The 18,122-nt window shown below is 42.9% G+C and overlaps 1 protein-coding gene and 2 long non-coding RNA genes across 13 annotated transcripts in view; 2 read left to right on the forward strand and 1 right to left on the reverse strand.

Annotated features, from left to right (window-relative positions):
* LOC127532391 (disks large homolog 4-like) overlaps positions 1-18,122 on the reverse strand; it is a 50,394-nt gene that overhangs the window by 1,697 nt on the left and 30,575 nt on the right. For 2 of the 4 annotated variants that reach the window (XM_051944005.1, XM_051944004.1), the window contains 14 exons: positions 13,883-14,007; positions 11,066-11,235; positions 10,252-10,388; positions 10,027-10,177; positions 9,163-9,431; positions 8,433-8,535; positions 8,104-8,200; positions 7,534-7,710; positions 6,685-6,722; positions 5,270-5,317; positions 4,830-4,931; positions 4,579-4,751; positions 3,960-4,069; positions 3,680-3,771 (listed from right to left, as the gene is read on the reverse strand). In XM_051944005.1, coding sequence (XP_051799965.1) covers positions 3,680-3,771; positions 3,960-4,069; positions 4,579-4,751; positions 4,830-4,931; positions 5,270-5,317; positions 6,685-6,722; positions 7,534-7,710; positions 8,104-8,200; positions 8,433-8,535; positions 9,163-9,431; positions 10,027-10,177; positions 10,252-10,388; positions 11,066-11,235; positions 13,883-14,007 — 1,792 coding nt within the window. Of the gene's footprint in view, positions 1-17; positions 59-3,664; positions 3,809-3,844; positions 4,070-4,578; positions 4,752-4,829; positions 4,932-5,269; positions 5,318-6,684; positions 6,723-7,533; positions 7,711-8,103; positions 8,201-8,432; positions 8,536-9,162; positions 9,432-10,026; positions 10,178-10,251; positions 10,389-11,065; positions 11,236-13,882; positions 14,008-18,122 lie in introns of those variants that run through there. The other 2 variants (XM_051944006.1, XR_007939775.1) reach the window with 2 other exon arrangements.
* On the forward strand, positions 8,542-9,208 carry LOC127532397 (uncharacterized). 8 transcript variants are annotated; one of them, XR_007939843.1, is made up of 3 exons: positions 8,542-8,828; positions 8,913-9,032; positions 9,091-9,208. It is a non-coding gene; the product is annotated as an uncharacterized LOC127532397 (long non-coding RNA). The 8 variants fall into 8 exon arrangements; XR_007939840.1 differs by having other exon boundaries at positions 8,953-9,032; XR_007939842.1 differs by having other exon boundaries at positions 8,542-8,819.
* Positions 14,467-16,228, forward strand: LOC127532399 (uncharacterized). The gene is made up of 4 exons (XR_007939848.1): positions 14,467-14,553; positions 15,121-15,183; positions 15,625-15,897; positions 15,982-16,228. It is a non-coding gene; the product is annotated as an uncharacterized LOC127532399 (long non-coding RNA).

Raw genomic sequence — 18,122 nt, forward strand, 5'->3', positions numbered from 1 at the left:
TACCTGAGATCTACCTGGAACCTACCTGAGATCTACCTGTAACCTACCTGAGATCTACCTGTAACCTACCTGAGATCTACCTGGAACCTACCTGGAGATCTACCTGGAACCTACCTGAGTTTTACCTGGAACCTACCTGGAGATCTACCTGTAACCTACCTGAGATCTACCTAGAACCTACCTGAGATCTACCTGTAACCTACCTGGAGATCTACCTGTAACCTACCTGGAGATCTACCAGTAACCTACCTGAGATCTACCTGGAACCTACCTGAGATCTACCTGGAACCTACCTGAGTTTTACCTGGAACCTACCTGGAGATCTACCTGTAGCCTACCTGAGATCTACCTAGAACCTACCTGAGATCTACCTGTAACCTACCTGAGATCTACCTAGAACCTACCTGAGATCTACCTAGAACCTACCTGGAGATCTACCTGTAACCTACCTGGATATCTACCTGTAACCTACCTGAGATCTACCTGTAACCTACCTGGAGATCTACCTAGAACCTACCTGAGATCTACCTAGAACCTACCTGAGATCTACCTAGAACCTACCTGAGATCTACCTGTAACCTACCTGGAGATCTACCTGTAACCTACCTGAGATCTACCTGGAACCTACCTGAGATCTACCTGGAACCAACCTGAGTTTTACCTGGAACCTACCTGGAGATCTACCTGTAACCTACCTGAGATCTACCTAGAACCTACCTGAGATCTACCTGTAACCTACCTGGACATCTACCTGTAACCTACCTGAGATCTACCTGTAACCTACCTGAGATCTACCTAGAACCTACCTGAGATCTACCTGTAACCTACCTGGAGATCTACCTGTAACCTACCTGAGATCTACCTGGAACCTACCTGGAGATCTACCTGTAACCTACCTGAGTTTCACCTGGAACCTACCTGGAGATCTACCTGTAACCTACCTGAGATCTACCTAGAACCTACCTGAGATCTACCTGTAACCTACCTGGAGATCTACCTGTAACCTACCTGGAGATCTACCTGTAACCTACCTGAGATCTACCTGTAACCTACCTGAGATCTACCTGGAACCTACCTGAGTTTTACCTGGAACCTACCTGGAGATCTACCTGTAACCTACCTGAGATCTACCTGTAACCTACCTGGAGATCTACCTGTAACCTACCTGGAGATCTACCTGTAACCTACCTGAGATCTACCTGTAACCTACCTGAGATCTACCTGTAACCTACCTGAGATCTACCTGTAACCTACCTGAGTTTTACCTGGAACCTACCTGGAGATCTACCTGTAACCTACCTGAGATCTACCTAGAACCTACCTGAGATCTACCTGTAACCTACCTGGAGATCTACCTGTAACCTACCTGAGATCTACCTGTAACCTACCTGAGATCTACCTAGAACCTACCTGGAGATCTACCTGTAACCTACCTGAGATCTACCTGTAACCTACCTGAGATCTACCTGGAACCTACCTGAGATCTACCTGGAACCTACCTGAGTTTTACCTGGAACCTACCTGAGATCTACCTAGAACCTACCTGAGATCTACCTGTAACCTTCCTGAGATCTACCTAGAACCTACCTGGAGATCTACCTGTAACCTTCCTGAGATCTACCTAGAACCTACTTGGACATCTACCTGTAACCTACCTGGACATCTACCTGTAACCTACCTGAGATCTACCTGTAACCTACCTGAGATCTACCTGTAACCTTCCTGAGATCTACCTAGAACCTACCTGGAGATCTACCTGTAACCTTCCTGAGATCTACCTAGAACCTACTTGGACATCTACCTGTAACCTACCTGGACATCTACCTGTAACCTACCTGAGATCTACCTGTAACCTTCCTGAGATCTACCTAGAACCTACCTGGAGATCTACCTGTAACCTTCCTGAGATCTACCTAGAACCTACCTGGAGATCTACCTGTAACCTTCCTGAGATCTACCTAGAACCTACTTGGACATCTACACTTGTGGACAAAATTGTTGGTACCCCTCAGTTAAAGAAGGAAAAACCCACAATTCTCACTGAAATCACTTGAAACTCACAAAAGTAACAATAAATAAAAATTTATTGAAAATTAAATAATCAAAAACAGCCATTACTTTTGAATTGTTGATTAACATAATTATTTAAAAAAACAAACTAATGAAACAGGCCTGGACAAAAATGATGGTACCTCTATAAAAGATTGAAAACTATTTGACCAGAGTGACATGATTAACTCAGGTGTGTCATTTAATTGACATCACAGGTGTTTCCAAACTCATAATCAGTCAGTCTGCCTATTTAAAGGGAGACAAGTAGTCACCCTGCTGTTTGGTGAAAAGGTGTGTACCACACTGAACATGGACAACAGAAAGCGAAGGAGAGAATTGTCCCAGGACATCCGAAAAAAAATGATAGACAAACATCTTAAAGGTAAAGGCTATAAGACCATCTCTAAACAGCTTGAAGTTCCTGTGACAACAGTGGCTCATATTATTCAGAAGTTCAAGACCCACGGGACAGTAGCCAACCTCCCTGGACGTGGCCGCAAGAGGAAAATTGATGACAAATTGAAGAGACGGATCGTTGGAATTGTATCCAAAGAGCCCAGAGCAACCTCCAAAGAAATTAAAGGTGAACTCCAAGGCCAAGGTACATCAGTGTCAGATCGCACCATTCGTCGTTGTTTGAGCCAAAGTGGACTTCATGGGAGACGACCAAGGAGGACACCACTGCTGAAAAAAAACTCATAAAAAAGCCAGACTGGAATTTGCAAAAATGCATGTTGACAAGCCACAAAGCTTCTGGGAGAATGTCCTTTGGACAGATGAGACCAAACTGGAGCTTTTTGGTAAGGCACATCAACTCTATGTTCATAGACTCAAAAACCAAGCATACGAAGAAAAGAACACTGTCCCTACGGTGAAACATGGAGGAGGCTCAGTAATGTTTTGGGGCTGCTTTGCTGCATCTGGCACAGGGTGTCTTGAAAGTGTGCAAGGTACGATGAAATCTGAAGACTATCAAGGCATTCTGGAGAGAAATGTGCTGCCTAGTGTCAGAAAGCTTGGTCTCAGTCGCAGGTCATGGGTCTTCCAACAGGACAACGATCCAAAACACACAGCCAAAAACACCCAAGAATGGCTGAGAGAAAAGCGTTGGACTATTCTAAAGTGACCTTCTATGAGCCCAGATCTGAATCCCATTGAACATATGTGGAAGGAGCTGAAACATGCCATTTGGAGAAGACACCCATCAAACCTGAGACAACTGGAGCTGTTTGCTCATGAGGAGTGGGCCAAAATACCTGTTGACAGCTGCAGAACGCTCATTGACAAATACAGAAATCGTTTAATTGCAGTGATTGCCTCAAAAGGTTGTGCAACAAAATATTAAGTTATGGGTACCATCATTTTTGTCCAGCCCTATTTCATTAGTTTGTTTTTTAAATAATTATGTTAATCAACAATTCAAAAGTGATGGCTGATTTTGATTATTTAATTTTCAATAAATTTTTATTTATTGTTACTTTTGTGAGTTTCAAGTGATTTCAGTGAGAATTGTGGGTTTTTCCTTCTTTAACTGAGGGGTACCAACAATTTTGTCCACGTGTGTACCTGTAACCTACCTGGACATCTACCTGTAAACTACCTAGAGAGCTACCTGTAACCAGCTCACCTGTGAAACACTCCAGGAAGTCCTGCTCCAGTTTGATGGCTCGATCCAGAGCTTTCCTGGCCTGGTCTTCCGACAGACGCTTGTTCAGGTCCCTGAAGACACGAGACAGTCTGAAACCTGAAGACTCACCTGTCCTCATCCACTCACCTGTCCTCATTAACACACCTGTCCTCATTAACACACCTGACCTCATTAACACACCTGTCCTCATTCACATCTGTCCTCATCCACAAACACATTCATTCCTAAAGTTCTCCAGAGTTCTGCAGCAGTAACTCACAGGATGTTCTCCAGAGATCGAGGTCTGATGAAGATGGCGACTGGATGCAGCAGCGCCGCCTGCAGCCTCCTGACAGCGTTGGCCGACACGTCCAGGATGCAGTGTTTCCCCTGAAGGACAGCAGAGGAGCATGATGAAGGAATCCTGTAGCTACAGAGACCTTTTGGTGTCTCTGTTTCATTCCATCTAACATGGTTATCCACTAGTCTTTAATCTGTTGGTATTTATTACTGTCTGTCAGACTTCCTCTTACCTTCTGTTGTCTGTCAGATCTCTTGATTCAACCATCTTTGGTTCTTTGTTGTCTCATCCTCTGTTACTGATCAGCAACCTTATGCTAATGATCCACTATTCACCTTATATTTACATACAGCCCCTCCCTATCCTCAGACCATCCCTATAAAATGCACAATTCTGATCATTTTTAATTTTACAACCCGAAATATTTTAATACATTTTTTGGATGAAGGCATTCAGGTTCTAATTTACAAAAACACTTTTAATCTCCTTTCTATGGAATCTTTCTTAAAGCACTTAAAATCAGAACACCCATCACCATGGTAACCACAGCACCTCTGCTTCACCATAGTTTCAGGCCGTCTCCACGGTAACCGCTCACCTGCTCAGCCACCTGCCGAACGCTCTGCACTGACGTCCCATACAGGTGGTTGTTGTACTGTCCCGCCTCGATGAAGCGATGTGACTGGATGTCCCGCTCCATCTGTTCCCGTGACGACACAAAGTGGTAGTCCCGCCCGTCCACCTCGTAGTCCCTGCGGGGGCGGGTCGTATCTGCAGGAAGAAGGAAGGCAGCGTTACATCACTTCCTGTCTCTGTTTCCACGTGTTTCTGTTGTGAGCAGGAACGTACGAGGAACACAGGAGCCGAACTTATCGGGGAACTCTGACAGCAGGTCGTCGTTGACTCGGTCTTTGGTCGGACCCAGGATGATGACGGGACGAGCGTAGTCCACTGGAGACAGAGGAGACTTTATTTAATTAACTTTATTTAACATCTTCTACAGATGGTGAGCAGAGGAGAGACAAAACATGGAGATAGAAAAACATCTACAGGATGAGGAGATCATAAGAGCTCCAGCTGGTTTCTCCTGGAGCTCCTACCATCACCAGGACCTAGATGACTGAGAACCTCCACAGAGTTATGAGGAGACAGCATTAGTTCAGAGTTTAAATTTGAGAAATCATGTTTTCGTAAAATAAATAGTCAAATAAACGGTTCTTTCATCTGGTTTCCATCGTTCTGAGTCCTAAATTAATTCTAAAGGAGATTCAGCTGAGAGAAACACTGACCTTCGATCTGAGTGACGAGCTCGTAGCTGTGGACGAATCCTTCTCTACCTGCCAGAAGAAAACACACCTGTTCATCTCTTTTCAATAATTTTGGAAGAGAACAGAAGGGAAATGAAAAACCTCAAATGGAGATAAGATGTTGATCTGAAATTCAGGAGTAGAATCAAACTTCAGTCATTGTCCTTCCTGTCCTTCTGTCCATAACTAGTCTACCACTAGGACTTGTTTGTTCTTTGGATTTGAAGTGGTGGACGGACTGCCAACCAAAGAAGTACAGGAGTTTAAATCCCAGGCCAGATTAGATGTAGAATCCCCCCACTGAGTTCTGGACTGCCCTGGTGTCTCCTCCCAGCCAGATGTACTCAGAAAACTTTCAGAGGAAGTTTTAGGTATTTCTGGGTCAGTGATGTTCTCCACATTAAAGCCTCCAGAGTTCTCGTCTTCAGCAGTGTTTATCATCTACCCATCATCTCCATCCTCTCACTGAGACATGAATGGTTCAGAGGAGATCAGTCCTTGTTCCCTTTGATATCCTCGTCGTCTTTATTAACACAAGCTGAAGATGTTCTCCTGCAGCCATTCCTTTCATGGAGAACTTCACATGGTGGTCAGTTTCCAATCGGTTCCTCCTCCATGTCCAACACTTCCTGTCTACTCTGACATCACTGACCCCCTTCAGTCTGTCCATAATAGATTCTGGTCCTCCTTCTATCAGTCAGTGAAGCTACATTGTCCAGCTCCTTCTCAGACCACTCACCTCCATCTGGGACTAGAAACATCTACCATTCTTCTACAGCATGATGATCATAATTACGGACACCTGTCCTCCTATCTGAAGGCCTCAACACGTTCCTACATTCCAAACTTCTGGAATCCACGTTTCTGTTGACCTTCCTTGGTTCTGGTGATGCACAGAGTTTATTTTGACATGGACCAACATGGACCAACAGGTGGAGTAACGGTCAGCTAGCCATCCTACTGTCTCCAGGATCTAACCTTCCTCTGAATCTACAGCCCCTTGTGGTCTTCAGACCTTACTAATCTCCAGTTCACGACAGACAAAACAGAGAAAACTCAGAAAGTTTGTTTGAAATCTGTTCCAGAAACATTAAAGTCAGGACCTCATCTTGGTTCTTCTTCCACTCTGAGTAAGTCCTGACCTCATCCAGACTCAATCATCTTCTCTGGGTTCTCCAACCCTTAGACCTCTGTTACCTCCACTCTTTGATTGATGGGATCAGTTGATCCCTGATGGACCCTTTCACTGAACCTAATCAGGTGAACCCAGAGATCACCAACATGACGATCAGGAACGTTCAGTAAACACCAAACTACACACAACAAGAATGTATTAAAAATTCATCTCAAAATATGAAAACATCTAAAAACTCAACATGTTAGAACAATGGTTTTACCTTTATTCTTCATCCGAGACCACTCCTTCCTCTCCACTCTGAAACACAACCACAGTTAGTGGACACACAATAACACAATAACAAAACAACACGATAACACAACAGCGCACTGTTAGTGGACACACAACAACACAATAACACAATAGCACACTGTTAGTGGACACACAACAACACAATAAGAACAACACATAACACAACAGCACACTGTTAGTGGACACACAACAACACAATAACACATTGTTAGTGGACACACAACAACCACACAACAACACACTGTTAATGGACACACAATAACACACACAACAAAACAAGAACACAATAACACAACACACACAACAACACACTGTTAGTGGACACACACAACCACACAACGACCCAGTGAGTTACAGTGATTTACAGTGTGTTGTTACAGTGTGTTCCAGTGAGCTACAGTGAGTTACAGTGTGTTACAGTGAGTTAGTGTGTTACAGTGAGCTACAGTGTGTTACAATGATGTACAGTGTGTTACAGTGAGTTACAGTGTGGTGTTACAGTGTGTTACATTGTGTTATAGCGTCTTACAGTGCGTTACAGTGTGTTACAGTGTGTTACAGTAAGTTACAGTGTGCTACAGTGTGCTACAGTAAGTTTCAGTGAGCTACAGTGAGTTACATTGTGCTACAATAAGTTACAGTGTGTTACAGTGAGTTACACTGTGTGTTACAGTGAACTACAGTGAGTTACACTGTATGACAGTGTGTTACAGTGAGATACAGTGAGTTACAGTGTGTTAGAGTGTGTTACAGTGTGCTACAGTGAGTTACAGTGTGTTACAGTGTGTTACAGTGGGTGTTACATTGAGTACACTACCTGTGTTTAGAGGGGATGTATCCCAGCTCCTCCAGCTCCCCCTGCTGGTTGACTCGTCTCGCCTGCCACCATTCGTCATCAGAGCTGTCAATCACGTGAAGAACCTCCCCAAAGTTAAAGTCCAGAGCCTGTGATAGGACGCCACAGTCCCACTGCTTATCGTAGTCGAACAGAGCCCTGGAACGAGAACCATTAGTGGACCTGGACCTAGTCTACCTGGTTCTGGTCTACATGGTCCTGGTCTACCTGGACTTGGTCTAATTGGACCTGGTCTACCTGGACCTGGTCTGATGAGACCTGGTCTACCTGAACCTGGTTTACATGGACCTGGTTTAGTTGGAACTGGTCAACCTAAACCTGGTCTACCTGGTCCTGTTCTACCTGGTCCTGGTTTACCTAATGGTCTACCTAGTCCTGGTTTACCTGGTCCTGGTTTACCTGGTCCTGGTCTACCTGGTCCTGGTTTACCTAGTCCTGGTCTACCTGGTCCTGGTTTACCTAATGGTCTACCTGGTCCTGGTTTACCTGGTCCTGGTCTACCTGGTCCTGGTTTACCTAGTCCTGGTTTACCTGATGTAGAAGGTACGGTTGGTCCTCAGACTTCCAGAAGAGCTGTTCATCATCTGCTCCCTCAGGTCATGGATCTTAGCTTCAAAACGGCTGTACTCTGGACACACACACACACACACACACACACACACACACACACACACACACATTTTCATGTGTATATTTTTTCAGAATCTCAGTCCAGTTAAACTTCATGTACAAACAGAAACAGATCCATCCAATGGACATCTGGTTCAGTCTGTTACTGTGTGGTAGTGTGTATTATTGTATATTATTGTGTAATATTGTGTGTCATTGTGTATATTATTGTGTTTTTGTTGTGTTCTCACCCTCAGGTCTGTACTGAGCCACTATAGTCACCGTCTGTCCAGCGTTTTTCAGAGCTGCTGCTGCCTGTTCATGAGTAGCATACCTGAGGTCCACACCGTTCACCTGCACACACACACACACACACACACACACACACACACACACACACACACACACACACACACACACACACACACATTTATGAACCTGGTTTCAGTTCCTGTGTTTGACCACCAGGTGTCGCTCTACAGCTATATAGTGTTATTACACCTGGTACTCAGACTAAACATCTGGTCTGCTTCTAAAGGTTCTGTTCTGGTTCTAAAGGCTCTGGTACTCACACTGAGGATCTGGTCTGGTTCTAAAGGTTCTGGTACTCACACTGAGGATCTGGTCTGGTTCTAAAGGTTCTAAAGGTTCTGGTACTCACACTGAGGATCTGTTCTGGTCCTAAAGGTTCTAAAGGTTCTGGTACTCACACTGAGGATCTGGTCCTAAAGGTTCTGGTACTCACACTGAGGATCTGGTCTGGTTCTAAAGGTTCTGGTACTCACACTGAGGATCTGGTCTGGTTCTAAAGGTTCTGGTACTCACACTGAGGATCTGGTCTGGTTCTAAAGGTTCTAAAGGTTCTAAAGGTTCTGGTACTCACACTGAGGATCTGTTCTGGTCCTAAAGGTTCTAAAGGTTCTGGTACTCACACTGAGGATCTGTTCTGGTCCTAAAGGTTCTAAAGGTTCTGGTACTCACACTGAGGATCTGGTCCCCCTTGCGGAGCTCCCCGCTCAGGTCTGCTGGTCCTCCAGCCAGGATGAAGGAGATGAAGATGCCTTCTCCATCCTCTCCTCCTACGATGTTGAAGCCCAGGCCGGTGGTCCCTCTCTGGACGCAGACCCTCCGAGGCTCCCTGGAGTAGTCGTCCTCTCCCAGCATGCCGCGGGGGATGGGAGAGTATCGCCGTGGAGACGGAGGAGGCAGGGCTTGTGGGTAATCACACATGTAGTCCGGTTCCATGTAGGCTGCAGAGACCAGAACACGGGTCAACACCACAACCAAGGTTCTAGACCTCTGACCCACAGACCAGGACCGGGTCACCTGTTATTTGGTGAAAGAGGTACAATTAGACTGTAATTAACCTGTTAACGAGGTTAATCTGTTAACGAGGTGCAATTAGACTGCTATTAATCTGTACAGTCAAACCATTATTAATGTTAATGAGGTGCAATTAGATCATTATTAATGTTAACGAGGTGCAGTCAAACCATTATTAATGTTAACATGTAACGAGGTACAGTCAGATCATTATTAATGTTAACGAGGTACAATTAGACCATTATTAATGTTAACAAGGTACAGTCAGACCATTATTAATGTTAACAAGGTACAGTCAGATCATTATTAATGTTAACGAGGTACAATTAGACCATTATTAATGTTAACAAGGTACAGTCAGATCATTATTAATGTTAACGAGGTACAGTCAGACCCATGAGGACTGCAGATTGAGTAGACTTAAAGTTTGGAGGTCAGAGCAGTTAGTATCAGAACCTGCTGTTCTGCTGGTCCTGTGATCAGAACCTCAATGAGAAACCAAACCATCTCAGGTGTACGTACAGCTGGTCAGGTCGGGGGGGCTGTATCGGTCCACAGAGTGGATGTACTGCGAGGTGGGTGTGGCCACCTTCAGGTAGACCACCTCCCCGGTGTTCTTCAGGGCTGCCACGGCGTCTTCGTGCAGGACGTCCTCCAGAGAGACGTGGTTGACCTGCAGGTGAGAGCTGGGGTTAGAACATCATCCTGAAGGTTCTGTTCCAGTCAGCGGACCAGAAGGTCACCTACCGCCAGGATTTTATCTCCGATCTGCAGTCGTCCGTCGCGGTGCGCCGCTCCACCCTCGATGATCTTGGTGACGTAGATGCTGTTGTCTCCAGGAACATGTTGGTTTCCCACACCACCAGCTATACTAAAACCCAGACCTGGACCAGAACCGGGACAGAACTGGTAAGCACTGGAATACTGATCGTCACTGGTTCTGAACATCCAGCAGTGAGAGTGTGCTGGAACAATTGATGGGTTCTTTACAGCAGCATCAAGGTTCAGAAGCATCTACAGTAATTAGACAACCTCTAAGACATATAGACAGGTTCAAACATCTTCTGTAGAACATCCCCATAGGTTCTATTAAGGAGAGCAGCAGAAACCAAGACTTTGTAGATACCTGGAGATCTACAAGGACACTGACATCAATATTCTGAGATCTGTGGAGGAGTTTTAGCCTTTTAGGCACCAAAGAAGTTCATCAGGAATAAAAACTAGGCAGAAGGAACGTTAAAGGAACATACAGATTCGGACTTTTCTCAGGTTCCCCGTTGTTCTTCAGATTTATAGGGTTCTCCAGAGTTACAGTTCTGTATGTATCGTGTCTGTTTACCTTCTAAAAGGCGTGTTTAATGAGCGTTCTCAAGGTTCTACACCATCTAGAACCTCAAGAAAATGTTTCTCAAGCTTAGACTTTTAAATTTGGAACATATTTAAATGATTTATATAATATCTCCTAAACAGGTTGTTTGTTATTTCTTTTAGATTTGACTTAAAATGAAACAGAACAAACATATAAACCAGGAACATTCTGTTAATAACTGAACTGTTTTACCTTTAGGTCCCTTCATTAGTTTGATCTGTGTGATACGTTCACTCGGTGGGCGTCGCCTCAGGACGTAAAGCCTGACCACAGGCCCCGCCTCCTTCAGCGCCTCCACGGCGATGGAGTGAGTGACCTCACGGACATCAACGTCATTAACGAAAACGATGCTGTCGTTCACCCTGCAGATGGAACCAGACACACTGTTGTAGTGATGTCATAGATGATGTAGTGAAGGGTTCTGATGGTTTAGGTTGAGTTAAGGGTTCTGATAGTTTAGGTTAAGGGTTCTGATGTTGTAGTGAAGGGTTCTGATAGTGTAGTTAAGGGTTCTGGTGTTGTAATGAAGGGTTCTAGTAGTGTAGTGAAGGGTTCTGATAGTGTAGTTAAGGATTCTGGTGTTGTAGTGAAGGGTTCTGATGGTGTAGTTAAGGGTTGTGATGCTGTGCTTATGGGTTCTTCTAATGCAGGGGTCGGCAACCCGCGGCTCCGGAGCCGCATGCGGCTCTTTCAGCCCTCTGTTGTGGCTCCCTGTAACTTCGGAAAATAAATTGTTCTGCCTTTCAGGCGCGTTTCAATGTATTTTAATATAGAGTTTTATTGTGAAATTACCGCTCTTATTTTGACGTGTCACTCCACCGGATGTGCTGCTGGGGTTTTCCCCTGGCTGGGACATGAGAGCGCAAGGTTGATGCAGAGGAGATGGAGAAGCAACGCCTGTAGTTTCACATCGTTTTGTACTCAAGAATGACAAGCCTGTATATTAAAGCTCCACTCCAAGAAAGACACGTCTTTGAGTCAAAAGTACTCATGATAGGGTAATACACGTTACTGCAAGAACACGGCAGCAGGTCAGACAGTCAGAGGAGTGTCGTCTTGGAAAATAGGGCAGCGACTTACCGGAGAAAAGTTATTAGCTTAAGATAAATAGATTTTACAAGTTAAATAGACATTCGCAAAATATTGATTTCTAGCTAACATTACGTGACATATGAGGTCCAGGAGCAAAAATGACATTAACCAAGTAAGATAAATATTAGTGGAAGGACACAATTTAAAAAATGAATCTAATTAGAGGGTTTGTAATGTGGGGAATATTCATTTTACATATATATTAAACTATCATGTTTTTATTGCTTTCTGCTTATTACTTATAATCATTTAATTACTCTTTTGCTTATCAATTACAGTCATCATTTTATTACTTTTTACTTATCACTTATAATCATCATTTTATCACTTTTTACTTATTGCTTATGATCATCATTTTATCACTTTTACTTACAATCATCATATTAATTACTTTTGCTTATTACTCATGATCATCATGTTATTACTTTTATTCATTACTTACAATCATCATTTAATTACTCTTTTACTTATTACTTACATTCATCATTAACCTTCGTTGATCATATTATGTGTGCTTGCAACTTGTATTAACCCTATAATCAAATGTAATAAAGTGCTTATGAATGCATGTTTGAGTTCTAGCTCATAACCTGGAAAAGTGTTGATCTAAGCAGGTTGTGCAGGTTTCAACATCTAACTTAAAGGAAAGTGTGTTTAAGGTAAATGCTTGATGCTCCACTTGACTAAAGGCTTGTGGTTACAACTGACCTTTCAAAGAGCTGAGGGGAAAACTCTCCCCCTCGCTTCAAACTAACAAACTGAAATAAGAATAGCATCTAGGATGGCAGTTTAGTGTGGACAGGTGACAGTTTTAAAATAAAAGTAAAGAACATCCGTTAAAACTATGCAATACCTGGAAGAAAGAGGGGGGTCTGCGGTTACAGAGATGTGCAACTTGTCACGTACTCACAGAGGACAGAGACAGGGCAAAAGGTTCAAACAACAGCTAGATGTTTAAACAAGAATAAAAGTTAAAGTATTAAACCATAAAACAATATTGGGGAATTAAGATTAAAATATAATGTTCATAAGAAAAACACTTAAAAGAAAATGTAATCAACAATGTCTTAAATTAACAGTAAATTGGGGACAGGCATAGAAATCTTATATTAACCTATGAGGATCCTAGAGTAAAATAGGGATAAAATCAGATTAATCTGCCTTATACAAATAATTAAATTATTGATATTGTTGTACTGTTATTAAATATAAATTTAATAAGCTGAATTAATAAAACTCAAAGCTCAGCATAAATTGAGCAAGAAGCTCAGACCTGTTGTCTGCAGAAAGCTGAGTTGTAGTCTGTGTAAAGCTCACAGGAAGTCACACCTCAGGCAGACACATACACACACATGCAAAGTACTCTCAATACAGGGTGAAGACGGCTGTGGTTGGACGAAGACTGAAGACATCCGGCAGTGTGAACCAATCAGAAGACAACAGCTTCTTAGTTAAAAACTCATGTAATAGTTTAGAATTCGCTCTTTGTTGTGAACAGCTGCATGCAGAGGAATATTGTCTTAGTTTAAGTCAGATCTGATGCCAGCTAGATCAACATGGAGTCTGCATGCATGCATTTCTGTGCTATCCAATGCGTTTTTACTAAATATTCTTAAATGAATATTTTGACTCTGAGTCATCCTTGTCTCCGAGTGTTTTTTCCTCATTAACAGTACCAAAGAATCCGCTCTGACAGTAATTAATTAATCACGACTGATTAACAAGGACATAGAGGTAAAAAAGCGATATATGCAGTGTTGTCTTCATTTTAAATGCCAAAAGGATTTTGTGGCTCCCGGTGTTTTCTTTTCTGTGGGAAACGGGTCGAAATGGCTCTTTGAGTGTTAAAGGTTGCCGACCCCTGTTCTAATGGCTAAGTTGAGGGTTCTGATTTTGTAGTTGAAGGTTCTGATGTACCTGAGGCGTCCATCCTGAGCAGCGGCTCCTCCAGGGATGATCTTGGTGATGAAGATGGACGGGTCGTCTCCAATATGAGGATTATCAGTTCCTCCTGCAATGCTGAAGCCCAGACCAGAGTTTCCCTGAAACACACACATTAACACACATAAATACACATTAATACACAGTAACACATACTAACACATTAATACACACATTAACACACATTAATACACACTAACACACACTAATACATACTAACACTCCACCGCACAGTTGTATTAACTGGAGTCAGTGGAAGGACCACACAGGTGTATTAGTGGACTGTACAAGTGTATTAATGGACCATACAGGTGTATTAATGGATCATATAGGTGTATTAATGAACCATGCAGGTGTATTAATGGATCATACAGGTGTATTAATGAACCATACAGGTGTATTAATGGATCATACAGGTGTATTAATGAACCATGCAGGTGTATTAATGGATCATACAGGTGTATTAATGAACCATGCAGGTGTATTAATGGATCATACAGGTGTATTAATGGATCATACAGGTGTATTAATGGATCATACAGGTGTATTAATGGACCATACAGGTGTATTAATGAACCATGCAGGTGTATTACTGGACCATACAGGTGTATTAATGGACCATACAGGTGTATTAATGAACCATACAGGTGTAATAATGGACCATACAGGTGTATTAATGGATCATACAGGTGTATTAATGAACCATGCAGGTGTATTAATGGATCATACAGGTGTATTAATGGACCATACAGGTGTATTAATGGATCATACAGGTGTATTAATGGACTGTACAGGTGTATTACTAGACCATACAGGTGTATTAATGGACCATACAGGTGTATTAATGGACCATACAGGTGTATTAATGAACCATACAGGTATATTAATGAACCATACAGGTATATTAATGGACCATACAGGTGTATTAATGGACCATACAGGTATATTAATGAACCATACAGGTATATTAATGGACCATACAGGTGTATTAATGGACCATACAGGTGTATTAATGGACCATACAGGTGTATTAATGAACCATACAGGTATATTAATGAACCATACAGGTATATTAATGGACCATACAGGTGTATTAATGGACCATACAGGTGTATTAATGGATCATACAGGTGTATTAATGAACCATGCAGGTGTATTAATGGATCATACAGGTGTATTAATGGACTGTACAGGTGTATTACTAGACCATACAGGTGTATTAATGGACCATACAGGTGTATTAATGGACCATACAGGTGTATTAATGGACCATACAGGTGTATTAATGAACCATACAGGTATATTAATGAACCATACAGGTATATTAATGGACCATACAGGTGTATTAATGGACCATACAGGTATATTAATGAACCATACAGGTATATTAATGGACCATACAGGTGTATTAATGGATCATACAGGTGTATTAATGAACCATACAGGTATATTAATGAACCATACAGGTATATTAATGGACCATACAGGTGTATTAATGGACCATACAGGTATATTAATGGACCATACAGGTATATTAATGGACCATACAGGTGTATTAATGGACCATACAGGTGTATTAATGGACCATACAGGTGTATTAATGAACCATACAGGTATATTAATGGACCATACAGGTGTATTAATGGATCATACAGGTGTATTAATGAACCATGCAGGTGTATTAATGGATCATACAGGTGTATTAATGGACTGTACAGGTGTATTACTGGACCATACAGGTGTATTAATGGACCATACAGGTGTATTAATGAACCATACAGGTGTATTAATGGACCATACAGGTGTATTAATGGACCATACAGGTGTATTAATGGATCATACAGGTGTATTAATGAACCATGCAGGTGTATTAATGGATCATACAGGTGTATTAATGGACTGTACAGGTGTATTACTGGACCATACAGGTGTATTAATGGACCATACAGGTGTATTAATGAACCATACAGGTGTATTAATGGACCATACAGGTGTATTGATGGCCCATACAGGTGTATTGATGGCCCATACAGGTGTATTAATGGACTGTACAGGTGTATTACTGGACCATACAGGTGTATTAATGGACCATACAGGTGTATTAATGGACCATACAGGTGTATTAATGGATCATACAGGTGTATTGATGGCCCATACAGGTGTATTAATGGATCATACAGGTGTATTAATGGACTGTACAGGTGTATTTACTGGAGTCAGTGGATTGTCTTGACGTACTTATAAAGACCACATAAATCTCTCCCCCAGTCTAATCGTCACCTTATCACGGTGGAGGGTTTGAGTGTCTCTGTGATCCTGGTGTTGTCTGGGGCATTAGTCCCTGGTAGGGTTTCCCAAGGCTACCTGGTCCTGAGGGAGGGACCAGACTAACAGTGATTCAGAAGACCCCAATGAAAGCATAAAAGGGAGAAGCTGCTAGCTCAACCAGGTTGGGGATACCAGGGCCTTCTCTGGAGCCAGGAATGTGGAGTGGGGGGAGCTCATCAGAGTATATCTAGTAGCCAAGCCTTGAGATCCTGTGGGGCTCTGTCAGGTACAGCCCAAAGAAGAAACACGGAGCCACTGCCCAGTAGACCCACCATCTGCAGGGCCGGAAATCAGGGTCATGTGCTATGTCCAACAGGCAGGAGCTAGACTATCCCTGGGGATGTGGAACATCACCTCACTGGCAGAGAAGGAACCTGAGCTGGTGGAGGTGGAGTGGTACCGGCTGGATATAGTTGGACTCACTTCCACGCACAGCAAGGGTTCTGGAACCAGAATCCTGGAGAGGGGTTGGACTCTCTCCTTTTCTGGAGTTGCCCAGGGTGAGTGTGGGGAAACTCAGAACCCCCAGCCGAGAACCGTTTTGTTCGAGTTCTCCCTGGAGAACCAGAGGGTCACTTCTCTGAGACTTCATGCTGCAGAGGGGAAAACTCTGACTGTTGTCTGTTGTGATGCACCAACAGCAGTTCAGAGTATTCAACCTTCTTGGAGTCTCTGGGTGGTTCCTGGAAGGGGCACCACCTGGGGACTCCATAGTTCTCCTGGGGAACTTCAATGCTCACATGGGCAATGATGGAGAAACCTGGAGGAGGTGATTGGGAGGAACGGCCTCATCTGAACCCGAATGGTGTTTTGTTATTAGACTTCTGTTCTAGTCATAGATTGTCCATAACAAACATCATGTTGGAGCAGAAGGTTCTCATAAGAGTACCTGGTACCAGAGCACCTTAGGTCAAAGGTCCATGATGGACTTCGTAGTCGTATCATCAGACCTGCAGCCGTATGTCTCAGACACTCGGGTGAAGAGAGGATAGAGCTGTCAACTGATCTCCACCTGGTGATGAGTTTGTTCTGATGGAAGACTGCTGGACAGACCTGGTAAACCCAAACCTGTAGTGAGGATGAACAGGGAACATCTGGTGGAGGACCCTGTCTGTGGGATTTTCAATTCCAACCTCCAGAAGAGTTTCTCCTGCATCCTGGGGGAGGTTGGGGACATGGAGTCTGAGTGGTCCATATTCAAAGCCTCTCTTGAGATGCTGAAGGCTCTGGATATTGTTGGACTGTCTTGGTTGACACATTATGGCATAGAAATTGAAGAGTTAACAGTATTTCCCCAGAACCCTCTTCTTTCTGACCATTTTATGATAACATTTCAATTTAAAGTAAAGGATTGTTTAGCAGCTCAGAACAAATATCATTACAGTAGGTGTTTGTCTGACAATTCAGTATCTAAATTTAAGGAAATAATACCCTCTCTGTTTACTTCAGCAACATTTACTGATAAATCAGAAGGCAGATATTATTATTTTACCCCCACAGAAGTGGATTATTATGTTAATAATGCTTCAGCCTCACTGCGTACAACTCTTGATAGTGTTGCACCTGTAAAAAAGAAAGTTCTATCTCAGAGAAGACTTGCTCCTTGGTATAATTCCAGCTGCGGACTTTAAAGCAGGAAAGAAAGTGGTATTCCACTAATTCAGAGGAAGTGTATGTGGCTTGGAAAAATAGTCTAGTAATCTATAAAAAAGCTCTTCGTAATGCCAGGACAACTTATTATTCATCTTTAATAGATGAGAACAAGAACAACCCTAGGTTTCTCTTTAGCACTGTAGCCAGGCTGACAAAGAGTCAGAGCTCTGTTGAACCTTGTATTCCTTTAGCTTTAACCAGTAACGACTTCATGAGCTTCTTTACACATAAAATA

Source organism: Acanthochromis polyacanthus, chromosome 23 (genome assembly GCF_021347895.1).
Source record: "Acanthochromis polyacanthus isolate Apoly-LR-REF ecotype Palm Island chromosome 23, KAUST_Apoly_ChrSc, whole genome shotgun sequence".
NCBI classification, from domain to species: Eukaryota; Metazoa; Chordata; class Actinopteri; family Pomacentridae; genus Acanthochromis; species Acanthochromis polyacanthus.